The 26,430-nt window shown below is 34.7% G+C and overlaps 1 protein-coding gene across 1 annotated transcript; it reads right to left on the minus strand.

Annotated features, from left to right (window-relative positions):
- Positions 1-7,303: 7,303 nt before the first annotated feature.
- Positions 7,304-9,361, minus strand: LOC149795534 (uncharacterized). The gene has a single exon (XM_089963815.1). The coding sequence runs from the start codon at positions 9,359-9,361 to the stop codon at positions 7,304-7,306; it is 2,058 nt and encodes a 685-aa protein (XP_089819941.1).
- Positions 9,362-26,430: the final 17,069 nt, after the last annotated feature.

Here is a 26,430-nt window from a genome sequence, read left to right on the forward strand (position 1 = left end):
GTTAAGGAAACCTTTACCTCAGAAAGATAATATTTTCTGGCCAGTAAAATCAATTCATCTTTCTCGCAAACAGTCCAACTGTTCCTGGGTACGACTTGAAGAAAGATTTTCACTTTTGATGACATTGTAGAAAATTATTGCTGATTTCACTAAGGATTTCTAAACTGTAAATTGATACTTAGGATTTAAAAATTTCATAAACTAGGGTAATTCTAATTTGAAGAAAAAAAACAACAACAAAGTTTTCTGAAATATTTAGCGACAAATTCATGTATCCAAGAACGAGCGACCCCAATTTTCTTCGTTACGTTTTGGCTCTTAATAAACGCAACAAGAAAAGAGTGAAGACAACAAGCTTTGTAAAATTTAACAAATAATTTATTTCCTTAGAAAAACAAGGTTAAAATGAGGAAAAGAACTTACGGTTTTAAAAATCGAACCCTAAAATAATCCTAGAATAATCCAAGAATTAAAAGTTTTAAGTCCAATTCATAAAATGTTCTAATGAATTTGAGCTCGAGTCCCGACGAAAAATCCAAACTGTAAGGCAATGACATATACTCTTAACCTGTATAGGACTGAAGTGTCAACAGACTTTCCACAAACAATACTATACCGGTGTTCGAATTCCGAATAAAATTTCAATAAATGTCTTTGTCTTAGAATTCTCTTCGAGCACTTAAACATCTTCCAGGAAAACCAAGTAATCTCTTAGAATCCAAATAATCTGAAGAAAAATTAAAATGTAATTCTTAATGGTCAGAACAGAGAAAAAAACACCTTTCAGTGTCAAAGGTAAAATGACCAACTGGCTGGTTCATTTCAAGAAAACGATTATATAGTCCAAGTAAGACGCAAAATAGATACTCGTATGAAGGTCACGTGATCACTTTCTAGAAGATATTTACATATCTAAGGTTACGTACTCCAGCGTAGATCTTTCTTTTATCAATTCCACATTATGAATGAATAATACAAAAAAGTTGTTTACTACTTGATTCTCAATCAAGACCACGAACTAGGTCAGCTGTTAGATACAAAGTTCTGTTTTTAGGTGTTTACTACAAAACAGTCGGGTCAAACCAATTTCTGGACAATGTCAAATTCCAGTAAAAAAAATTACGTTACTTTAACATGTAATGACTCTTAAAAAATAACAATCAGAAATTAAATTACATATACGTAATAAAATATAGTATACTTTAGACTTATTCTGGCTGATTAGCTTTATGCTTCGAAATTGTAGAATGTCCACAAGTAAAAATTCAAAGACATCACAGCCTCAGTACATGAAAGTGACATCGAAGTATACCAACATTCTCTTCACTATGCGTGTTTCGAATGCAAACAACTTCACCTTGCACCCGTCACTCTCTCAGAAGTCTATACTACCCGTGTAGCGCCACCATAGTTGTTACAAAGTTTGCATTTTAGTTTTGATATATTGAATGAAGTAACTAGGGAAGAAGGGTGTGTCAGCTTGCATGCTTTCGGGCTTAAATCTAAATTTGATTGTGGTTAGAAGAATTTTTTTTAATGTATGAAAATACTAATTTGGGTTTGATGAATAATTTCACGTGCAAACATTTAGTACACCTCAGTTACAATGAAAATACACGAAATCCATCTGATAACCAGAAATTGTGACTGGCATATAGGGGTGGGGTTGGGAATGGTTGGGGCATGATAAAACCATTATTACAGAGGCTGATGCCAACGAAAATGCACGTGTTATGTATATTTGATTTAATTGGTACGTCATTTAATTTAATTTTCGTAAATTTTAAATTGTTTTATTTTTTATTTCATTACATTTCAAAGTGATATAATTCTCTTTGCTAGGAATTTGATATTTTCCAGAAAATTCAATTTGACCTGAATTTTTCATAAATACATAATAATTGAAAAGCTATTTTTTTTTGTCTTAATTTCCGACCTTGATTCATAAATTATTGCCACAAATAAACAACCTTTTATTTTTTTTTATATTCCCGGAGGAAAAGTATTTTTTTTATCAAGGTCATACTGGGAGTACACGATTTTAGATGTAAACAGCCCCATTTCGCAATTGTGGGGTTTCTGAAATTGTGCAGTAGTTAGATTTATTAATGATATTTAGAGAGATATTTCTTAGTTTGGGCTTCAAAACACTTGATCTCAAGGTGATCGTTTTGTTGTGACCAGTTTAGAGTTACATTTTAATTTTTATTTAAACTATTTGGATTCTAAAAGATTAATTATTTTTGCTGGAAATATTTGAGTGCTCATACATAATTCTTGGACAAAGAACTTTCTCTAAGTTCTTTTCGTAAATTCAAACGCCGGAATATTATTGGTTGTGACACTAAAATAAAGGTAGTATCAACAAAGAACTGTAGACAACTGGACATACGCGTCAGGAAGTTAGATATATATTTTTTTGTAGAACTATTTACGGTTTAATATACTATGATAGACTTGTCGAACTTGATTCTGAATCATCATGGACGTAGATTCAATCCAATTTACTGAATATTTTACTATAAACAGTGATGAAATTCAGCGTTTAATACCAGTCTAGCTGTTCTTTTTTGAGTTTGTCGATTCGTTTAACAAATATATTTTAATAGATTACCCTAATCGGTGCACCTGTAGTCAAAACGTGGTTGAATGTAAGGTCATCACAGGCTGTACGACAGGTCACATACATGGCAGTACCATATTTAAGTGAGAGATAGAAACAAAGAATAAAATATACTGCTGTGTGCCATTTAATTTTTCTCCGTACTTTCCTTATTGTACATGCATCACTTTTACTCACCATACACTTTTTAAAAAAATCTGTAACTAGGAAATAGATCAATTGAAGCTAATTAACATCTGCATTGTGTTGATTGTGCCGTAGCCATGTAGAGCGACCAAACAATGACATAATCAACAGTAGGCACATCTCAACTTGCACAATCTTTACTAATCGCTTGGCAAAATAGGCAGTAGTTGTGCAAACAGAGAAATGAAACTTTACCCACCCACCTCCCGTTACTTATACCCGTTTCTGATAAATTATTGAACATATATGATGTCGATTTATTTGAGCCATCAATCAATTACAAATGAGAAGTGTCTGATAAGCAAATATGTAGGATTTGGAGTAGGATGTAATGGAGTCGAATCGTAAAACGAAAGGACGTGGGGATTTTTTTCGTTTTTTTTTCTTCTTCTTGCAGTTATAAGCATCAAGACTATACTTTCTTAACAGTAAACGCTATTATTAGTTGCGTGACCTCATGCGCTATTTATAGCTTGAGATAAAAATATTTGAAGGAAAAGAACGTGTAGGATTTCTTTATATTTAAATTTAATGGACTTCTCACACATATTATTATTGCAGGATGCTTATAATTTTGTATCATTTTCTATCATGTATTTTGTATAGTTTGGGTTAACGTACGCACCGTTGATAAAAGTCTGACTGCATAAGTAAGTGACTATATTTGAAACTGGATTTTTAAAGTTAATCGTGAAAACTGCAAGCACATTAATGCTAACTGGAAAATAGAAAGAACGGCAAAGAAAGAAAATTCCTCTCCTTAAAAACAATATTTCGGAAATCTACCTAAAGTTGTTGCTTTTTTAATACCAGTGTTGCATTCTGGATGTAAGCATTAAAGGTAAGTTCTTGAATATTTGTTGAATACATCAATGAAAGTTTGAGAATTAACGTTTATCATTTGCTTTCTCGATATATAATTTCATGTCCAGTTATCTATCACCTAATCGTTGTCGTGTAAAAGTACCAATTTTCATGCAAGTGATTTTGTATGGGTTTGATTTTCGATTTACAATGTTTAGACCGTCCAGGTGCTTTCGCAGTCTGATTTCAATATCATCTGTTGATTTACCAGTCGTATCAATAGTTACGTCTTAAGTAAAATGTTCAATGGAAAACAACAATAACAATGGCGACAACAAGAGCTGACAGGGGAGTGGCAACCGGGGACATATACCCGGGGCCCGGACCAGTAAAGCGCCTGGGCCGAACAACACTTTTTAATTTTTTAAAAGAAAAATTAAATTTGAACACGAACTAGGAGAGGCCCGGTTGTTTCTTACCACAGGGACTGTGGTCGCTCTCTACGGCCCTGGCAACAGCAATACGTTTAATATGCATGCATCGTAATGCCCATACTCGAGTTGCTTCCCATGAAATAGCTTTATAACTTTGAAATGGTTGAAGACACGTATCGAGGTATTTCCAGGAACAGGATATATTATATGTGATATATTAGTTTGGAGGTATTTCCAGGAACATGATATAAGTGGTATCTTTGTTTCGTGTAAGGACATTATATATCATGTTAGTCTCGTGTATTTCCAACGACACTATGTATCTTGCATGTGGCGTATCGTGTATTTCCTATCTTAATATTGGACAATAATGTTCTCAGAATTTTCTCTTTTAATGAATGCCCGTTTATAGGATGGGGATCTCTTAAACGGTGTACAAGTTGTTGAAATGTATGACACACGTACTTTCACGAGATATCGCAGCACCGACTGACTGTATGACAATATCTCCACCCTACATCCGCGTAGGGGGATTATCGAATGATCAGCAGTGTATTTCATTTATCGATCGACTATCGAATAATCAACATTGTCTATCATTTATCGACAAACAATCGAATATTCAGCATTATATTTCATTTATTGATGGTCAAGACAGTTCTTTTTCAAAAATTCGTGTCAAATGACCTTGTCTTTGTTTTTATTCTAATAAACCCATTTATATTTTTTTCTTCAAAAAATACAATATGATGAGCAACAAGGGAGTAAAGCCCAAGGCACGAATGTAATTTGAAATTATTTCACCAGTCTGTTTTGTAGTTGTGTTGATTAAGTTTATGAGTGATTTTAATCTTCGGTTAATGCTCGTTACAAACGTTTTATAAACTCGAAGAATCAATTTAATCACTTTGTTCACAAAGGATAGCAAAATAAATAATTATTTAACTTGTCCTATTTAAAAGCAATACTCCGGTAGTAACCTTTATGCAAAAATGTTGGACCTTTAAGATTCACTACAGAACGATTTGAAATATTTTAAAAACGTTTTCTTTATTTGGAATATATCAGCATCACAGTTCTAATGTCAGTGTATAAAAATATACGAATTGCAAAATGTACAACAATGGACCAGATTCACAAAAGCTGAAAATAACGCTTTCGGGTTAACTCGCAATTACAAAACGAGGCGCTCGCTTCTGGGAGATTTTCACCGTCAAACAGTTAAAAGAAATCTTAAATATTAACAATGATAATGACAGCGGACAAACGGTCGTTATAGTAACGTGTACCTACGTCCAAATTTGCAGGTAAAAGGATTCCTTGCAGTTAACATTATTTGCCTAAGTGTTATGTTGACATCCAAACTTTCACAATGTATCATGGCTCTCCGAGAACGCTAAATGGACTGAAGACGTGTTGAAACAAATTTCAGAAATTAATATCAATCAGATTTATGATTATTTAGTAGAGAAAACAAAGACAGTGATGAAAGGAGCTAAGTTTGAAAAACGAAATGACTTTAGCATTTCTCGTTCGTTGAACGGCTTGTCATTGATATTAAAGTTTCAAGTATCAAAAAATTTAGTGTACGTGAAAGGTGATTACGTCAATAAAAATAAAATATCAAAATAAAGAAATAATGTTATTTAAAACTAAAATAACAAAACTAAATATAAATGTTTTGTTGTTTTAAAAAAAAAATAAAATAGCAAAACCATAACGTTCTTGGAATGAAAGTATCTAAATTACATAATAATGTTATTTAAAACTAGAATAATAAAACTAAAGAAATGTTTTTGTTTTTAAAAATATTAAAATAGCAAAATTATATTGTTATTTAAATGAAAATGCCAAATTACGGAAAAATATTATTTTAACTAAAAAACAAGTAATATAGTGTATTGTTATTTTGATTAAACACCATACTATTGAATAATTTTATTTTAATTAAAATATCACAACAATCTAATAATGCTGTTTTAAATAGACATTTCCATGGTTTGAAACTAACCATAGCTCGTTCGAGAGAGATTAGTAGATTTCACTACAGACTCAAATGTGTACATTGGTATTAGTCTAATGGTATTAAGTAAAATTTTATTTTAACTTCAAATTTGACAGAAAGGGTGGAGACAGCTGCATCTTTCTGAATCTGCAATTATACTGATTCTTTTCCCAATGACTTTAAACACACTATATTAAACCTACATACTTGTAAGCATGTTTCGATAGCTATATTGTTTATACCGCAAAACATGGTTTAACAAATATCATTAAAACATTTTGAAAAACTTGCTGATAAAACAAGTTCTGAGACAAACCTCTCATTTGCTTGGCTGTTCGTGTTTATTGTTTAAAAACATGTTGAGGATTATTATTATTATTATTATTATTATTATTCTGACTGTTTATATTTGTTTATCAACACTCTATGTACCTGCACATAATGTGATGATATTATTCAGACCTTCAACGCCGATGTCCACTTTCAATTCAATATAAGAACATTTACCAAGCAGTGATAGCCTCGTTTTGATATTTAGCGCTCGATATCAGTAACAGCAATTTGTCCGAATTGAGTATTGTGAAAGGGGTCCATTGACACATGAATATATTTATGCATTCTTGGAAGCATTTAATTTAAACATTTGTATGTTGATAGGTTTCTATTATAACAGATGTACCCCGGTGTACTACGTACAATGTGGAGCTCTGAGGTTGTGGTTCTATTGTGTCTAGCGTCTGGCTGGTTCGGACTCAGGTCTGGATTAACCTGTGGACTAACAAGGCTATAGCCCTGGACCCTCATCTTTTGTATGCCATTATGTATACCCTCTATTCCGATACGTAATACACACTAAGGCCATTCCATCCTATTTTCCTTAGCCACACACTTGGAGAAGTTATAGGTTGGACAATCTGAAAGGCACATTCAAATGTCTGCTGCACCCATTCCGCAATAGTGACTACTCTTTGTTTCTGTTAACAACTTTAGCCACATGTTATTGATGTTCACGAGGAGATCGAAGCATGGAGCTGAATAGTGTTAACGTACAGAATAGGTCAACGAGGGCAATTTCTCATCATTAGACTTCTGTAACTGGCAAATAGATATAAACAATACTGTCTTTTGAGTTGTCACTTTGTATTCTAGGAAATACATTTATTTCTTGATTGTACTGAACTTGTTGGTTTCAATTCAATCATTTACAAAGTTTAATTCCACAGAATCGTAACATCTGTTCTTAGACAACGTTTATATAGGTTCCACTGAACCACGTTCAGCAAGAGCCTTCGACTTGGAGCATTTGGAAAAGAATTGGTTAAATTTAAATGAAATATCAGCCAGTTTGCCCAATCTTAATTTAGTTCCTTCTGTTGACATATCTGGAAGCTGAACTACAGTGCTTTCTACATTGGTTGCGTTCTTTTCCTCTAATTTACAGATGCGTTTCAATTTAGGTGAAAGCGAGGTGAATGCGGAGTAAAACGGAAGTAGGAATACAAACCAAAACATAAATACAATTGGATTCGCTGTTTTAAAATATAGGCAGACAGCAATTACCTGTATTAAGGCGTACAGTGAATATCCCCATAAGTGTTTCAGACTAGAAACAAATGGATTTGAGAGTCTGATTTTTTCTTCCACGGCCCTCTGTGTAAATGATTGGAAAGTGCCCAAGACGTTGTCTATCCAGGACAGGCAAATACGGACTGTACCGACTACAACCTCTGGTGTGAACTGGCTGATTGAGACTATTGTCTCCAAAAGCATGCCTTTGTAGTTTTTCATGTTGCATGCTACAAGCTTTGGGAAGACGGCCACCAAGAATATGACGATAATAACGGAGAGGTATGAATAATGAAGACTGACGCTACAGTGAATATAGATGTACAGCAGCAGCAGTGGTTTCATAAGCATTTGCCGTAAGGCCAGATGAGCAAGGTAGAAACTCACAAAATCAAACTTGCTTGGTGTTCTCACTTTGGTCTTGTTAAAGCTCTGTCCCTGAACTATCTTTTGTAAGAATCTCATTATCCAGCCAAACGTATTTGGCCACGAATGCATGGCGAGAAGAATTTCACCCCTATTCCACCCCATTTCGCGAATGTTCCAGGTGATGTAGTTATAACATGGCTTTTCTGATAGGTAAACACGTCTAACATAGAGAGGTTTCGTAAAGGCTCCTACAAATGCATCGTGGCTGAGAACGTCCACTGGAACACGTTCAATCAGGTTGTCTTTGGTACCAATTACGTTGTCAATATACGCACGATTTTGTATCAACGCCTTCCCAAAGAATCTTGATTGACCAAAAACGGCCATAACAGCATTTGTAATCGGTTCGTATAATCCTTGTTGAATAGATTGTAAATGCATGAAAATTGTGTCATCTGGTTCACAACGAAGCTTTATTGCTGGCTGAATTATTGCCCTCTCCGGATGTGCTGCCGCTATCTGAAGTAGTTCGGTCACTGAACCGCTAGGCACTCCATTGTCAGCATCAAGGACGAGTGTGTAATCAAATTTACGTTCAAAAATATTATTGACATCATCAGAAGCATGAAATAGAGGCTGACCGTAGGGGCGAGCACTTTTTCCGTAATATTCCGGATCACAGTAACTGTATGCTTCATAATTTCCTTCTGACAACAACATCAAGTCCTGGTACTGTCCACACATTCGAAGGACACGACTTACACGATGCAGTACCATGAACTCTCGTACATATTTGTCACATATATTATCCAAATATTCCCGAATAAAGACTGGTGTATCTATATTTACGTACATCTGCCAAACATTTTTTAATCGAATGGGATCTATGGATTCATAATGTCTAATCGAAAACGCTAATCCTTCATTATACAGTTCTTTGTAAATTATATCTTTATATGCGTTTCGCTTCTCTAACTCATACTTTTTCAGTTCTTCATCGTTTGTTGAGCTCACTAGGACAGCAGAAACGTTTGGTCCAAGGTTACCCATGTACCCTTTATACATGGTTTCAAAACACTCGTCGATGTCATCTTTGCTTGTTGCCAGAAGGTTGTAGTTCAAAACTACGGTCAATTGGTTAGCTGGAGCCTTCTCGACTTCACAGCAGTGTCCCCTCACAATGAGTGTCGCAATCGTTTGGACTGTAATTTCTAAGACGGAGACTTGTATAACGCTTAAGAATATTACAATTACGACTCCCTTGACAAAACTATTATGGGACCAATCAACGTTGATGATGTTTAAGAGGACGGCTCCTAAACTGAGAGCCAGCCATAATGAAAAGTACAGAAATAGTCGCACGATTTTCCTCATAGTGACAGCAGATTGGAGTTCACCTCTTGCGACTGTACTATCAATTTTCTCTTTACGAAACCTGTAAATAAATAAATAAATAAATAAATAACATTTTCTGTTGATTGTTACAAATGTGGAGTCTGTTGACCCTCTAGTATAGGTAAAGACTTATGTAGTGGACAAAAAGGCGTCATCAAAAATGCATTATAATGCACTGAAAAAGACAATAAGCAGTCTTGAACTAACTTTTGATAACTTGTTTTCTACGTGAATCGTAGAAATTGTCAGTGCCTGAACTGATGCTATTGAATATTCGTTGTCAGGGATTCATAAAATATACCTGTTGTTTTCTAAGACAAATAATACACATATTTAAGAAAAACTTGTGATTAAATATGACAGTAAATTTCTTTCTGTAGCTAATATTTATGTCATCACAGCCATGATCATGTCTGAAAACTATGAAGAAATCAGGAATAGATTAGTGTCGATTGAATAATGAAATGAAGTCATTATCCAAGTTTGGATGCAGCCTCTGTTATCGAAATTATTCGCAAGCCGACTGACACACATAGTTCACGACTGAGTGCAAACCCCCCCCCCCATAAATAAAATAGCACCCAAAATCCTTACAAGTAAACTCACAAGTATTAAAATCTGTTGTTTGATGATGTTTGGCTCTGAAGTCTGTTGGAGAGTTGTCATCTTGCTGTAGAACCCCAGTAATGTTTGCTATATCAAATCGCGCAAGAAAGGTCTCAACAAAAATATAAAAAATGTCTGCATTTTTGCACGAAAACATTAATTTTTTTGAAAAAACACACAGTTTGAAGAGTTATAAGTACAATCTAAATTTTGGAACTTCTGTTTATTGATACAGTAATGCGACAGTTAATCGCACTGATACTGAATTGAGAAAAAAATCAATCTTTAAAGTGGAAACAATTTCGCCACTAGTGACAATGCAATGCTTCCATATCACTCGTATAGCATTTCCTTACATTAGCAAACATTCCATCTATCTTAATACGGGGTGCATGTAACGTGACTGTCACTTTGCTTTTGTACAAAACCGTACTGTATTTATAATCTCTGATTCATGTCGGGATTGATAGCTTTACCTATACTGAAAAAGCCGATGCAAATTGTTTTATTACATATACCATAACAATATATTATGAGAAGAAGAAGAAGAAGATGATGATGATAACGATTTTTCACCTAATGTTCCACAGTTCAATGCTACAGTAAACTGAGCGCATCATCCAATTATATGCGTAATGTGTATGTACTTGCCACGACCAATTGTCATTATGGATTAAACTTACTGTATAATACATTTTAAAATATAAATTACACCAAAACTTATTGAATACCAGAAGCAATATACCAAAGTGAAAACGTAAATGAAAGTATTCAATACGGACACGTCAACTCTGTAATGGAAACTGAGCTTGCCTATATCAGCTGGTGTAATACGTACAAGATGCCAACACTATAGTGTTAGTCATTCGTAGTTATTTAAGTAACAACATTTAAAATACTTACTTATTTTTGATCGAAAACAAGTCACACTAGCCGTCGTGTCTCCTCTCTACTCTGGGTGGAGTAGATGACGATAGGTAGGGACGATCGGCCTTTTATAATCCGATCATCTCTTGACACAGTTACCATCGAAAGGGCTTGACCTATGCTCGAGGGTGCTTTACTGACCTGGAAGAAAATGTCACACTCAGTTTTCTCCAGTGCCCCGTTTTCATTGGCGGTTCCAATACGCTATAATTTTAGCCCTCGGAGATTTAGAACACCCATATACCAAATGCAGCAGAACAGATATGCTATTATTTATGTTTCCAGTTAATTTAAAATAATTTTGTTTTTTAAAAAAAAACATTCAGTCAGGTAATTTCAAGGCCTATCATTCAAAGGGTACATTTTTGGACCGATTGTGTAACCGTCTGCTCAACAGTACGTTCACTCCAGGACTTGACTGTAAGCTGGCAGTAAAGTGATAAGGAGTTGTGAAGGAAAGGAGTTGTGAAGGAAATAAAGATGTTTATTATACAAACGGAACGACTTTAATGAGCGTCGGGATGAAAACAGTAAGGAAAAAAGAACACTTTAATGAGCGTCGGGATGAAAACAGTAGGGAAAAAAAGCATACATGAGAAAAACGTTTTTTTTCGTTTTTTATTTTACGTCGAAAAACGCGATATTTTACGTTTTTTTTATTATATATTTGGTACTTCCATTTTTTTATCATGGCCATACAGGCGGTCCTCTGTCATACTCTAGATAACAAATATCGACCAATAATGAATCTATGATGCTAGCCTACGATACTTTACGTAAACTTTAAAACTGGTATGTAGTGTGTAAATAAGCAAAATATTGATTTTTGTGTTGCCTAAAAACTACTGGAACGTTTTTTTTTCGTTTTTTATTTATTGAGAAAAAAAATGCGTTTTTTACTTTTTTTATTTAATTTTAACGTTTTTAACATCTATGGAAAAAAGAATACCCATGAAATATATCTACCTTCTACTATATTTTGTTGATTACTTTTTTGTTGATAATAACGTGAGTTTATGAAAAGAATTAGACAAAACAGCGCTATAAAAAATCCTGAAAAGAATTACTGAATACATTATTCAGCAGAGAAATCGTTTCAGATGAAAACGGATACTGCTGGTATCAATCCAGTGTGAGTGTATTGGTGTAGTAGTTATGAAGCGTACCATGGTGCATGAATTCATGTATTCAAATTTGCGTCCTAGATACAATTTGTGGTTATATAGAGTAATGGTCAGCACATGTCTCGGCGTATAATTAGGCGTAAAATTTGATGATTTAAAAAGAAAATAGCACCCGAAAATATACTTCAGTGTACACTTTCATAAAGTGCATCCCTTATTATGAAAAGGCGATGTTCAATGATTAGTGTTTGGCCATAGTATGACATGTATAAGTTTAGATAAAATTGCATTAATATAGGACGAGGCAACTACAAGATATATCTACCCTTTGATTCCCACGACAGCCATTCATGGAGAGTTTAATTTATGTTAAAACTTCATTAGTTCATCAATTCTGAAAAATAAGTTTTATTCGATACGAATGGCTAATATGAGATAAGCAATAATTTTCACAAGACAAATAAATTGTCTAACATTTTGGTTTCAATTATTTCGTGTATTTCGTTGCTGTAACCAATCTAATCAAAATCAGGTATTCCACTGTACTACGTAAAGACCCGAATGTGACCGCTTTAAGGTCATGTTCTTGTGGCCTATGTTATTACCATAATCGCTAAATTTATCAGCCAATCAGATTAAATATTATACCGTAGGTTTGGCAGTATGGCTGAAGGGGACCACTCTGTGTCGAACGATTTGATTCACTTTTGAATTTCTGAAAGCTACATTTCAATTGGTTAATTCAAAGATCACCAGAACATGACCCATAAGTGCTTGCTGTCAGGACAGTGGAGATCAGATTTTAATCAGATTGTTGTTATCACTAATCACAATTTAAAAATCCAACACGAAACCAACCGCATACAAAGCTCACACATCACTGATTTTCGGACGAAACCTCTGAATCAATATCGTGTCAATCATGTTTTTTTGGTAGAAATTAATATTCGTCAGGTGAATGGTCCTGAAATTGTTAAAATAATCTAGTCAGACTTTCTAAAAGTGGAGGATACTTTATTCAAGTCTTTCACACATCCACGGATGAACCTGTCTTTTTAACAGTCAGAATGAATATGCTTCACTTTAGAAGTGGTTTTATGGTCTAGTACAGTATAGGGTGACCGTTTAGGTGTCTGTGGAAATTTTGTGTTAAATGGTATCTCAATTCTTTGTGGCTGTGAGAAAATCATATGTTATAAATGTGCATAGGTTTAACATTATTGGACTATTTGGCGGGAAATTCAATATTATAATATTATATTTCTTTTTCCGGGATATTTATCATTGCACAATTAGAGGTATGTCTGGCCTTTTAGTAGTACAAGTCTGTCAAAAGGGTCTGCAGGTTTCACTCGAATACATTAAAAAAAGGAAAAATATAATCCCCTGCTTTAAAACATTTTATAAATAAGCCAAAAGTAACAAATCAACAATGTAACTTCAATAACAATAATCTCATTTATAGTAACTTATTAATAGAAGCAATTTTCTCGCGTCTAGGCGGGGTAAGAGGGTGACAGTCCACCTGTGATGGGAACTGGATTTAGCTGCTAGGGAACTCGCGACGGGCTTAAATTCCTAAAATTGGACTACTAGAGTACGTCTCTTAGCTAAGACAAATCACACTGAAAAATACATATAGCAATATTATAGCCTAAATTACAACTAACAAATATATTTGACACAAATCTATATATCCAATCAGCTCTTCTATACTAAATCATTATCATCTTTAAAAAAGCAATAGTATCGGTAACTTTCAGAAAAAAAGACCCATCGAAACTACTACCCAAATAAACACTTATGCAAAATAAGGTGGTCGTAGCTCCAGACATCAGGTCCCACCACACAAGATGGCAAAAGATTGGATCAACTTTACGAACACAAATCCTAGAGTCATCCAAACCGACCCCTCCCCAAAAATAGTGTTATAAGGTGGTCCTATGCCTAGACCAGACCATGATGCACTGACACACAAGATGGTAATATCAGACTAAATAAAAAGAGACGTCAATGTATGGTTCCATAAAACTGACCCCAAATTAATGAAAGTATAATGTGTTAAAATCCAATACCATTAGGTCCAACCGAACGAAGCGGAGAATGCAAAATTACAACATAATTAAGCAGATGTACCATTATATTTCCATACTCAAATTACCACCTGAATCCTAACCATTAAGCCCAGCCATAAAAGGTGGCAATGATTGAAAACAAAACCATAAAGTAACATCGTACTAATAAAATAGGTGCATATGTAATTAAAAAACATCTGGACATGCTAATCCTATCACACTCTTTTCTCAGTAACAAATCGTCTAAAACACAGACCACGTATATTCTAAATTAAGTGCAGGGAGATATATTTCAAACCAACCATGGTTTGATGAAGAGAAACTGACATACAGCGACGGGGCGAGGCCCTTGACGGTCCCTCTCTTCCCTGGTCACTTCCGTCATGCAAATGAGTATTGTTTTCTGTGCATACAGTAAAGTGTCGGTAGGTGCTGAAAAGTTACTCACCGACGGTAAATTAAGTTGCAAACCATGCGTACATTAAACAATCTCACATGGTCGAATAACCGAACAGAACTGTAAGATAGACAGACAGACAGTTATGCAATCATTCCTTCATTCACCCCTACTGTTGTGGCTCTTGAAGGACGGACATGTATCTAATCCGTTTGGAAGTTGGAGTTTTCTTACTATCCACTCCAAACCTACCGACCAAGAATGGAACACAGGAGCATCCTCTTAGCGGCCTGTCGGGGTGGGATATGTAGCCTTAGCAGCATCGTTCATGACTGTGGCAGACAGCCTTAGACTAAAAAGTTGAGAGACTTAACCACAGATACCGATACCATCACCACCTTCGCCAGCTATCAACGGCTATTTTACTACAGCTACTCAACTAATTTTGTTTACTTGGAATAAAGGGCACCCTAAACAGGAGATTCTCCAAAATATACATTAACCTAGGAACTTTTGAAATCCTCGGGATAAAAACACACTGTAATATCTGGCTAAAATAACGATGTTCCTTCCAATATGTAGACAACTGTTACTCGGAAATATTTGAGTTAGAAAGTGGCACCCCTCAAGGCACCATAATAAGCCCCACTCTGTTCAACATAATTGTTAACGAATCAGACCGATATGTTTACCCGATCACCCTGGATTTATCTGGAAGATGGGTAACTCCTCTTTTGAAACGGTGGTCAGACGATCGCAGGTATGACTGGATGGGGTTGGTCGATGTGCCAATAGTTGGGGCTTCAAACTATCCCGGTGAAAGAACAGAGTTGATGTTTACGCTTAGAACAAACATAAAGAGACAACAGCCAAAACTGTAGCTAAGCATAATAGAAGGTACATTTGAAAAGGTGGCGACATTGCTGGGGATACAATTAGATTAGCACGTAACACGTGGCAACTACATAACAGAGCTAGCAAGACGATGCTGGCAGAATCTGAGCCTCTTGAGGAACTTTAAAGGTAATGATTGTGGAGATGAACAGACAACACTTCTTACATTGTGCAGGAGACTTATTCAGTCCAAAATTGACTATGAGTGCCATATCCATGCTTCGTCACACCCTAAATTACTTAAAACATGGATTGAATAAAGACCAAGCCTTAGTTATCTGCACCAGTGCGCTTGGTAGCATAGTAAGCAAAGAAAGGAAGACTCTCGGATCTTAATACATGACAAGTCGCACCATATAGCTATGATAGAGAGATGTAATAAACACCTCAGACACAAACTGTACATGAATTTAATCAGGAGGTAAACTAATCCATGACCTGAAAAAGGAGTGAAAAAATTCTAATATTGCAGGCAGAAATAGCAACATACCCAGATCCCGTACCAAGGGCATCCAAAAGTCCAAAACATCAGTATAGCTATATCCACTAATTCCATCAAACATCAATACCTAATATAAATGTATAAGCTCAGATTTAAACGATAGAGCCAGCAAAATCTCTTGACCCAGGACGTATCTTATCAACAGCGGCGACTCCAGCTCCAAAAAAGAAACAACTTCCCCACAAATAAAAACAAATCCAACAAAGCAGCCATATCGGTGAGGATATTTCACAACTGGTTTATTTATACTGTTCAATTTTGAGCTATAAACCAAGTGATTAAATGGACACATAGAAGTCAGACCCTGAAAGCAGTTATATTTAGCGATTCCCTCCGTGTGCTGAGAACTCTGGAATCGGTTAGCTCTACCAGTAGAAAATATGACTCGTAAAGTCTACTTGAAACTTAAAATGCTGGAGCAGAATAAACGGATTGTTTAATTCATGTCGGTGCCCTTCCATGCTAATATGCCTGAAAATGAAGGAGCAGACAAAGAATCCAAAATTATGCCAAGCGAATCCGAAATACATCATTTAGATTACAGTACGATCAGGCAGAAAATCGACCAAAATGAAAGGGGAATTGGACAACATGAAAAATATAAACAAAGGAAAAAGGCGCTAACTATATAATTTAATGGAGCAAGTCCGTAGAAAAACTGTTGTCCAAAACTTGGGAAACCCGTTTGACTACAAAGTCATAAACATAATCAAAACTGATTCAAGTCTTTTGGTCATCTCACCCCAGAAAGTGTAGTCATATTTTAAATGACTGTTCAAAATATGTCAAAGAAGTAAAAGAAAGATTCAGGAAGAGCAAGAACAACTGAAAACCTCATCTTTATATCTGGATTTCTTTAAAGCAGGAAAAAAAATGTATGAAAATATCATGGGAAGCGCTTCTGTCATTGACAAGAGATGGAAACCATTATCCCCAGATAGGGGCACAAATGTAGAAATAAAAGGAAAAATCACAAACAGTAATATAGGAGAAGTTGCCCAGACTAACAAAAAAGCCCAACAAAACAACAACAACAAAGCACAAAGTAATTCTGAGAAAACTAAAAAAGAAAAGAACTTAAAGTAAAACCAATAATTGGAAAATTGCACCAATATTCACTAAATAAGAGAAATTACAATGAAATAGCCCAAAATGATACCGCAGGATCGGGATAAGTGGGGATTGACAATGGGAGAGGGAATTGGTAGACTGGGCACAGTAGGGGACAAAGCTCGTTCTCACAGCAATAAGAAGCTACACTTCCATATAAGGGCATCTTACAAAGAGACGACAAATTAACTTTAAAATGAATATTTATACAAAATATTCTCTCCCAGGTTATGTAGTTATATTATATCAACAAACAACAACCTTCTTATCTTATTTTCAATCTTTTATGTACCCCAATATCTAACACTTCCTAATTCCACGGCATCACTAACATAGGATGCGTGTACGTTCATCGTACTACAGAAATACTACTCTAAAAAGCAAAAGAAACAACTTTCTCTTAATTACTTCTCTCGACCTTTTGTGGCGACACCTAATGGAAAGGAAAGGAGTAACATGCTCAATAACATTGACCCTCAAGAAAACTCATAACATATAAGGTGTTCCTAAGTCCAGACCGACAAGCCGATTAGATGACCCACTAATCTGATCCACGCGGAACTAAAATTTAAATGTAATCTCAAGTAAAGACCATCAGGTCCCCATTCCACAATGCGGTAAATGATTAACATTACTCCTTTAAAATTATGAATAAGCATTTGACAACTAATTCCAAATAATTAAATTAGACAATGTAAGGAGTTTATTAGCCAAGACCATCAGGTTCAGCCGCACTATATGGCAATGGTTGGTTAAATTATGAACAAATGCATGTACATTAAATGGAGCCTCTGTCTAAATATATAGAATACTTTATTATTCGAAAGACATAAAGTTGCACTCAATTTCTAACCTTTATTAACAATCCTCAAAACTAATCACAAATACAGTTTTTATATTCCATCTCAATAGTCAGACATTAGATAAAGTACAAAACAAAATAATTACTTTTGGGAAATGAAACCAAATTTGTTATCTTAGACCAAGTGACGACTTCCAGACATGTTCATGCGCGTATTCCTTTTGCACATTTTCCTCCTTGTCCTCCCTGATATTCGCAATTAAGTAGTGTGCCGTGCACACATTAACGCGTCCATTTCGAAGAGGAATTAAATAATATACAATGTGTACATTTACCCAACATAAATTGAGGAAAGAGGGCACACTTGTAAAGTCAGGGTAAGTAAGCAGTTGTGCCATTCGTCGCAATCCAAAAGATAATAAACAAAAATAGAAAATGATGAATGATACAATTTCAATATTGCGAAGTGAGAATGTTGATGGAAACAAACGATTGAATGGTGAGGGTGGAGTACCTACCAAATCAGACAGAAAGAGTAGGGTATTACCAGAACAAATGCGATGTTCACAGAGAACTGACCGCACGCACACCAGTAAAGAAGTTAAGAGAAGTAATCGATGAGGAGTTAGTAAAGATTAAGGTAACATGGGAGGAATTAATTCGTCATCTGCTTCTAATATATTGATGAATCATTTAAAGTTCAGAGTGGTTTGTTCAAGATCAATCCATCATTTGGTGTCTGATAAATAAAAACAGACTCCGGTTGAAATCGCCAAACTATTATTTATGCAGAGATAGAAAAGTGATCAGACACGTTTAAATGAAGTTTTTACAGGTGAAGAAACGAAGACTTTATTTTCGAACCAGGGTCAAGAGAAAATAATAAAATTCGGATCGGAGACAAAGACAAGAGACCACAATAGCTCAGTATACTTAGGCTCTTAAGAGATATTTACACAAAGGTCCCGTCATCGAGGTACCTGTCCTGCCTCTGCCTCAAAAGTTTTGCCAAATGTTTCAAAACACCACTGAACCTAGAGCCCGGTCATTGATATCCTAGTTTGCCATATATTATACGACAACGCACCGGCGCATACATCCGCCATCCGCCATCATGACAGACTTCCTAAAGGAGTGCAGCATCCAAACGGTTTCAAATGTTCCATGCAGCCCAGATTTAGCTAGAAGTGTTTCTTTTTATTATAAATATATATATTATATATATCCCATTATCAAAGATTCGCTGAGGAGCTAACAATTTCATACTTAATATTTGGATGATCAGATTGAGAAAGCTTGTAGAGGTGCAGTTGTGTAATTTGAGGGGATGCAGTCATATCTACTGCTCGCCAATAAAGAACTTTGTTGTATCGCAAACTGATAATAATTAAAGACCCATGTAAAAGCACAGACCTTTAATCGCCGCTTTACGCGATTATCAGAAAGTGGAGTTTATACTTGTCGATACTTCAAAGCTCAAAGGTACTAAGTTTGGTGTATATCGGTATTATTGTCAACATAGCATACATCTAACAACGTAATGAAATACCAGATATAAATTTGCATCTGCTATTAAATTATCTTTTCCCTTGATGTGCCAGATGTCAGTATTATATTCCTGAAAAATAACCTTGACTTTACTAGTCTTTGATTTCTTGCTGATTAAACTAAGGAGTTGTGATCGCTAAACACTATAATGGAAGAAGGAACTAAACTAATGTAAGCTTCTACATGTTGTAATGCCAAAGTCTAAGCCAAACATTCCTTCTCGATTCTTGAATAATTTATTTGATTCCTATTTAATTTCTTTGAATAATAGCACACTGGATGTTCAACACCATTCTTATCTTCTTGAATCAATACTGCTTCAACCGCAGCATCACGTGCATCAACAGACATTTTAAATGATTGGTTGAAATTTGGAGCTGTAAGAACTGTCGCGCTTTTAAGTATGATTTTCAAATTATTAAAAACCTCGTGAAATTTTTTCAGTCCAAATAATCTTGTTTTTCATGCTCATTCATTTTTTCAAGGTTTCAGCAATTATGGAAATATTCGAACAAAGTTTCCGATAATATCCAGCCATACCTAAAAATCGCACCAGTTGCTTTTTACTGACAGGCACAGGGAATTCAGAGATAGCCATGGCCATAACATCTATATGTTGAACTTGTCAATGTCCCACGATATGACCTAGAAATATTATACAAGCACGGCAGAACTCACTTTTGGATACATTAATTGTCAAATTTGCATCGGTGAGTCTGTCTAAAAATTTAAGTCTAAAGTTCTTTCCAGGTGTCGTTGTCAATGGTGGCATCACAATTATCCAGAGAAGAGGTAATCATAGTCATAAGACGTTGAAAAATATTTGGCGAACCATTCATCCCAAAAGGCACCAAATTTTATTGATAAAGTCCATCTGTAGTCATGAATCCAGAAATTTCCTTTGCTCTTTCCGTCAGTGGAATTTGCCAAAAGCCTTTTAGAAGGTCAAATTTGGTGACATGCTTGGCATTTCCAATTTTGTCAATGCAGTCATCGATTCTTGGTAATGGAAATGAATCTGTTTTAGTCACAATGTTCACCTTCCTATAATCAGTGCACATACGGAAAGTTTTATCTGGTTTCGGAACAAGCATATATGGCAAAATCCAGTCACTGTTATGGTATCTATGAAATCGTTTTCCAGCAAATTCTGATTTTTTTCTCAAGTAGTCATGTTTGAGAGGGTTCTTCCTTTATGGGTGTTGTTTCGCAGGCGTGGAGGTGAGGAATTTACAATTTCAACGTCATGGAAAATTTTGTTTGTTCTTGTAGGAACATCTGGAAATAAGTGCTTATATTCAAATAACAACTGTTTAAGTTCATTTAGTTTTTGTTGTTGCAAATTTGAAAGATCTGTCACTCCAAAAGTCAGTAGAGTCAGATGGTATTCCTTCACGTAAATCTTCACTGAGTGGAACAGGTACAACTGAATTAATTGCATGATTAACCTGGCTATCTCTGTCAATATACTGGTACTCCTTTAAATTATTTAGGTCCCAAGAGTACCATCATTATACTTTAACTCATTCATTTTCTTCTTAACTTTATAAGGGCCGTAATATTTAATCTGAAGAAATTGTTGAAGAAGGAGCATTAGAGACAAAACTCTTATTACCAAACTCAAAAGTTATCTCCATTACTGTTCTGTTGAACATTAATTTCACTTTTGACATGAATTGCTGGATGCCTAATTCAAGCATGACCAGCTAGAAAATTCTAGACGTAAAAACTGACCCTTGATAAAATTAGACAGATTTGGGAAGGCCAAATTGAGTAAAATACTTTATCAAAGCTTTTACTATGGTTTTTAAATTTAATAAACCTCAACAGAACTGCCTCTGAACATTGTTGAAGCACACATCATTGTCAACAAGTATTGATTACCTGACTTGGTCTTAGGTAAGGGACCAACACAATCTAACATTATTTTACTAAATGGTTCTCAAATGCAGGAATGTGTTACAGACGAGCCTTAGGTATCTTTTGATTGGGTTTTCCTACCATTTGGCATGTATGACACGATCTACAGTATTTACAAACATCACTTTTAAACATTTTGACAGTAGAAGTGAATCAAGATTTTGTGATAAGTCTTATCAATCCCTAAATGACTAGGCAACGGAGTTTCATAGGCCAGATTAAAAATTTCCTGTCTGTACGATTTTTGGAAATGCAATTTGATAGATCATTAACCACTCGTCACCAGCGGGTATCTCGGGAGGTCTCCATTTTCTCATACATTTTCCATTTTTAATAAAATAACAGACGGGTATTTCAGTGGCTTCAGTATCACGAATGGCCCTTTGAAACAAAAAGGAGCTGTCAGGATCTTTTTCCTGTTCGACGACAGGTGATTGTCGTTTTTCACCCTGATTAGAATAAAGAGAATGAGTAGTTAAAAGACAATCACTATGATCAATACTTTTTGATTGATCCAAACAAGGAGTGAGGTGGGAACGCGCACTTTACTTACCAGGTCTATTTCTGTTATTCTAAATTGATTTTACCTATCTCCCTTCTCTCTTTGCATTTTAATTTGCACCATCTCTCTCACCTCTTTCTCAGATTGTAACTGCACTCGTTTCACTCTCTCCTGTAATTTCATTTGTTCTTTTTGCAACTGCATTTGTCTTTCTCTCTCCTCTTTCATCGCTTGTAACTGGATTTGATTCTCTCTTTCCTCTTTCTCCAATAACATTTGTTTTTCTTCTTTATGTAACTGAATTTGTTTGTTTTCTTTCTATAACTGCAACTGCATTTGTTTTTCTTTTTTTGTAATAACATTTGTTTTTTTTTCTCTTTTTCCAATTGCAACTGTATTTATTTTCCTTCTTTATCTTTATGAAGTTCCAGCTTCCTCAACTCTGATTCCATCTTGTATTTTAATTTTAATTCCTTTAGTTATGTCAAAGTCTGGTACAGACTTACTGATCGAAACGAAAGCACTTTTATCCAAAAACCTTCTTTTCTAAGAAATATTGGACTAAGCTATGTTTTATTTCTGTTATTTAGTTTTCATGTAGCTGCATTTGTCTTTCTTTCTGTTTAACTTCTTTCTGAGGTTCCAGCTTCCTTAACTCTAATATCATCTTGTATTTGAATTCTAATTCCTTTACTTTAGTGTCAGAGTCTGATACAGACTTATTGGTCGAAACCAAGGCACCTTTATCCTAAACATTCGTTTCTACTCGATACTGGACCACATTATTTTTTTATTTCTTGCTTCGTTAAGGAAGCCTTTACCTCAGAAACATAATATTTTCTGGCAAGTAAAATCAATTCATCTTTTTCGCAAACAGTCCAACTGTTCCTGGGTACAACCTGAAGAAAGATCTTCACTTTTGATGACATTGTAGAAAATTCTTGCTGATTACACTAACGATTTCAAAATTGTAAAATGATACTTAGGATTTAAAAATTTCATAAACTAGGGTAATTCTAATTTGAAAAAAAACAACAACAAAGTTTTCTGAAATATTTAGCGACAATTCATATATCCAAGAACGAGCGACCCCAATTTTCTTCGTTACGTTTAGGCTTTTAATAAATGCAACAAGAAAAGAGTGAAGACGACAAGCTTTGTAAAATTTAACAAATAATTTATTTCCTTAGAAAAACAAGGTTAAAATGAGGAAAAGAACTTACGGTTTTAAAAATCAAACCCTAAAATAATCCTAGAATAATACAAGAATAAAAAATTTGAAGTCCAATTCATAAAATTTTCTAATGAATTTGAGCTCGAGTCCCGACGAAAACTCCAAACTGTAAGGCAATGACATATACTCTTAGCCTCTATAGGACTGAAGTGTCAACAGACTTTCCACAAACAATACTATACCGGTGTTCCAATTCCGAATAAAATTTCAATAAATGTCTTTGTCTTAGAATTCTCTTCGAGCACTTAAATATCTTCCAGGAAAACCAATTAATCTCTTACAATCCAAATAATCTGAAAAAAAATTAAAATGTAATTCTTAATGGTCAGAACAGAAAAAACCCACCTTTCAGTGTCAAAGGTAAAATGACCAACTGGCTGGTTCATTTCAAGAAAACGATTATACAGTCCAAGTAAGACGCAAAATAGATACTCGCATGAAGGTCACGTGATCACTTTCTAGAAGATATTTGCATATCTAAGGTTACGTAATCCAGCCTCGATCTTACTTTTATCAATTCCACGTTATAAATGAATAATATAAAAAAGTTGTTTACTACTTGATTCTCAATCAAGACCAGGAACTAGGCGAGCTGTTAGATACAAAGTTCTGTTTTTAGGTGTTTACGACAAAACAGTCGGGTCAATTAAATTTCTGGACAATGTCAAATTCCAGTAAACAAAATTACGTTACTTTAATCTGTAATGACTTTAAAAATATTAACAATAAAAAATTAAATTACATATACGTAATAAAAGATAGTGTACTTTAGACTTATTCTATCTGATTAGCTATATGCTTCGAAATAGCAGAATGTCCACAAGTAAGAAATCAAAGATATCACAGCCTCAGTACATGAAAGTGACATCGAAGTATACCAACATTCTCTTCACTGTGCGTGTTTCGAAAGCAAACAACTTCACCTTGCACCCGTCACTCTCTCAGAATTCCATACTACCTGTGTAGCGCCACCATAGTTGTTACAAAGTTTGCATTTTAGTTTTGATATATTGAATGCAGTAACTAAGGACGAAGGGTATATTAGCTTGTATGCTTTCGGGCTTAAATCAAAATTTGATTGTGGTTAGAAGATTTAGTTAAAATTGTATGAAAATACTAATTTGGGTTTGATGAATAATCTCACATGCAAACATTTAGTACACCTCAATCACAACGAAAATACACGAAATCAACCTGATAACCACAATTATTGACTGGCATATAGGGGTGGGGTTGGGAGTTGTTGGGGCATGATAGAACCATTATTACAGAGGCTGATGCCAACGAAAATGCACGTGTTATTTATATTTGATTTAATTAATACTTGATTTAATTTAATTGTCTGTTTGTAAATTTTAAATTGTTTTAGTTTTAATTTCATTACATTTCAAAGTGATATAATTCGGTTTACTAGGAATTTGATATTTTCCAGAAAATTCATTTTGACCTGAATCTTTTTAATAAATACCTAATAATAGAAACGCTATTTCTGTTTTTGACTTAACATCCGTCCTTGATTCATAACTCACTGCCACAAATAAACAACCTTCTATTGTTTTTATTCCCGGAGTAAAATGATTGGTTTTTATCAAGGTCATAGTGGGAGTACACGAGTTTAGATTTAAACAGCCCCCTTTCGCAATTCTGGGGTTTCTGAAATTGTGCAGTAGTTAGATTTATTAGTGATGTTTAGAGAAATATTTCTCAGTTTGGGCTTGAAAACACTTGATCTCAAGGTGATCGTTTTGTTGTGACCAGTTTGGAGTTACATTTTAATTTTTATTTAAACTATTTGGATTCTAAAAGATTAATTCTTTTTCCTGGAAATATTTGAGTGCTCATACATAACTCATGGACAAAGAACGTTCTCTAAGTTTTATTCGGAAATTCAAACGCCGGAATATTATTGATTGTGACACTAAAATAAAGGTAGTATCAACAAAGAACTGTAGACAACTGGACATACGCGTCAGGAAGTTAGAAATATATTTTTTAGTAGAACTATTTACGGTTTAATATATTATGATAGACTTGTCGAACTTGATTCTGAATCATCATGGACGTAGATTCAATCCAATTTACTGAATATTTTACTATAAACAGTGATAAAAGTCAGCGTTTAATACCAGTCTAGCTGTTCTTTTTTGAGTTTGTTGATTCGTTTAACAAATATATTTTAACAGATTACCCTAAACGGTGCACCTGTAGTCAAAACGAGGTTGAATGTAAGGCCATCACAGGCTGTACGACAGGTCACATACATGGTAGTACCATATTTAAGTGAGAGATAGAAACAAAAGAATAAAATATACTGCTGTGTGCCATTTAATTTTTCTCCGTACTGTCCTTATTGTACATGCGCCACATTTACTCACCATACACTTTTTAAAAAAAAATCTGTAACTAGGGAATAGATCAACTGAAGCTAATTAACATCTGTATTGTGTTGATTGTGCCGTAGCCATGTAGAGCGACCAAACAATGACATAATCAACAGTAGGCACAACTCAACTTGCAAAATCTTTACTAATCGCTTGGCAAAATAGGCAGTAGTTGTGCAAACAGAGAAATGAAACTTTACCCACCCACCTCCCGTTACTTATACCCGTTTCTGATAAATTATTGAACATATATGATGTCGATTTATTTGAGCCATCAATCAATTACAAATGAGAAGTGTCTGATAAGCAAATATGTAGGATTTGGACTAGGATGTAATGGAGTCAAATCGTAAAACGAAAGGACGTGGGGACTTTTTTTTTTTTTTTTTTTTGTCCTTCTTGCAGTTATAAGCATCAAGACTATACTTTCTTAACAGTAAATGGCTATTATTAGTTGCGTGACCTCATGCGCTATTTATAGCCTGCGATAAAAATATTTCATTGAAAAGAACGTGTAGGATTTCTTCATATTTAAATTTAATGGACTTCTCACATATATTATTATTGCATGCTTATAATTTTTGTATCATTTTCTATCGTATTCTTTGTTTAGTTTGGGTTAACGTACGCACCGTTGATAATAGTCTGACTACGTAAGTAAGAGACTATATATGAAAATGGATTTTTAAAGCTTTTTGTGAAAACTGCAAGCACATTAATGCTAACTGGAAAATAGAAAGAACGGCAAAGAAAGAAAATCCCTCTCCTTAAAAACAATATTTCGAACATCTACCTAGAGTTATTGCAAATATTTATAATACCAGTGTTGCATTCGATGACGACGAGCCTGAATGTAAGCATTAAAGATAAGTTCTTGAATATTTGTTGGAAGGTATTCAGTATACATTGCAGTAATGTAATTTTGGTTGAAATTATTTACCAAAGTTGATCAGTATCAACACTAGAATACCAAATTTCATTCTTAAATACATCACTGAAAGTTTGAGAATTAACGTTTATCAGTTG

Source organism: Sinohyriopsis cumingii, chromosome 7, assembly GCF_028554795.1.
Source record: "Sinohyriopsis cumingii isolate HCF-2022 chromosome 7, ASM2855479v2, whole genome shotgun sequence".
Classification (NCBI taxonomy): domain Eukaryota; kingdom Metazoa; phylum Mollusca; class Bivalvia; order Unionida; family Unionidae; genus Sinohyriopsis; species Sinohyriopsis cumingii.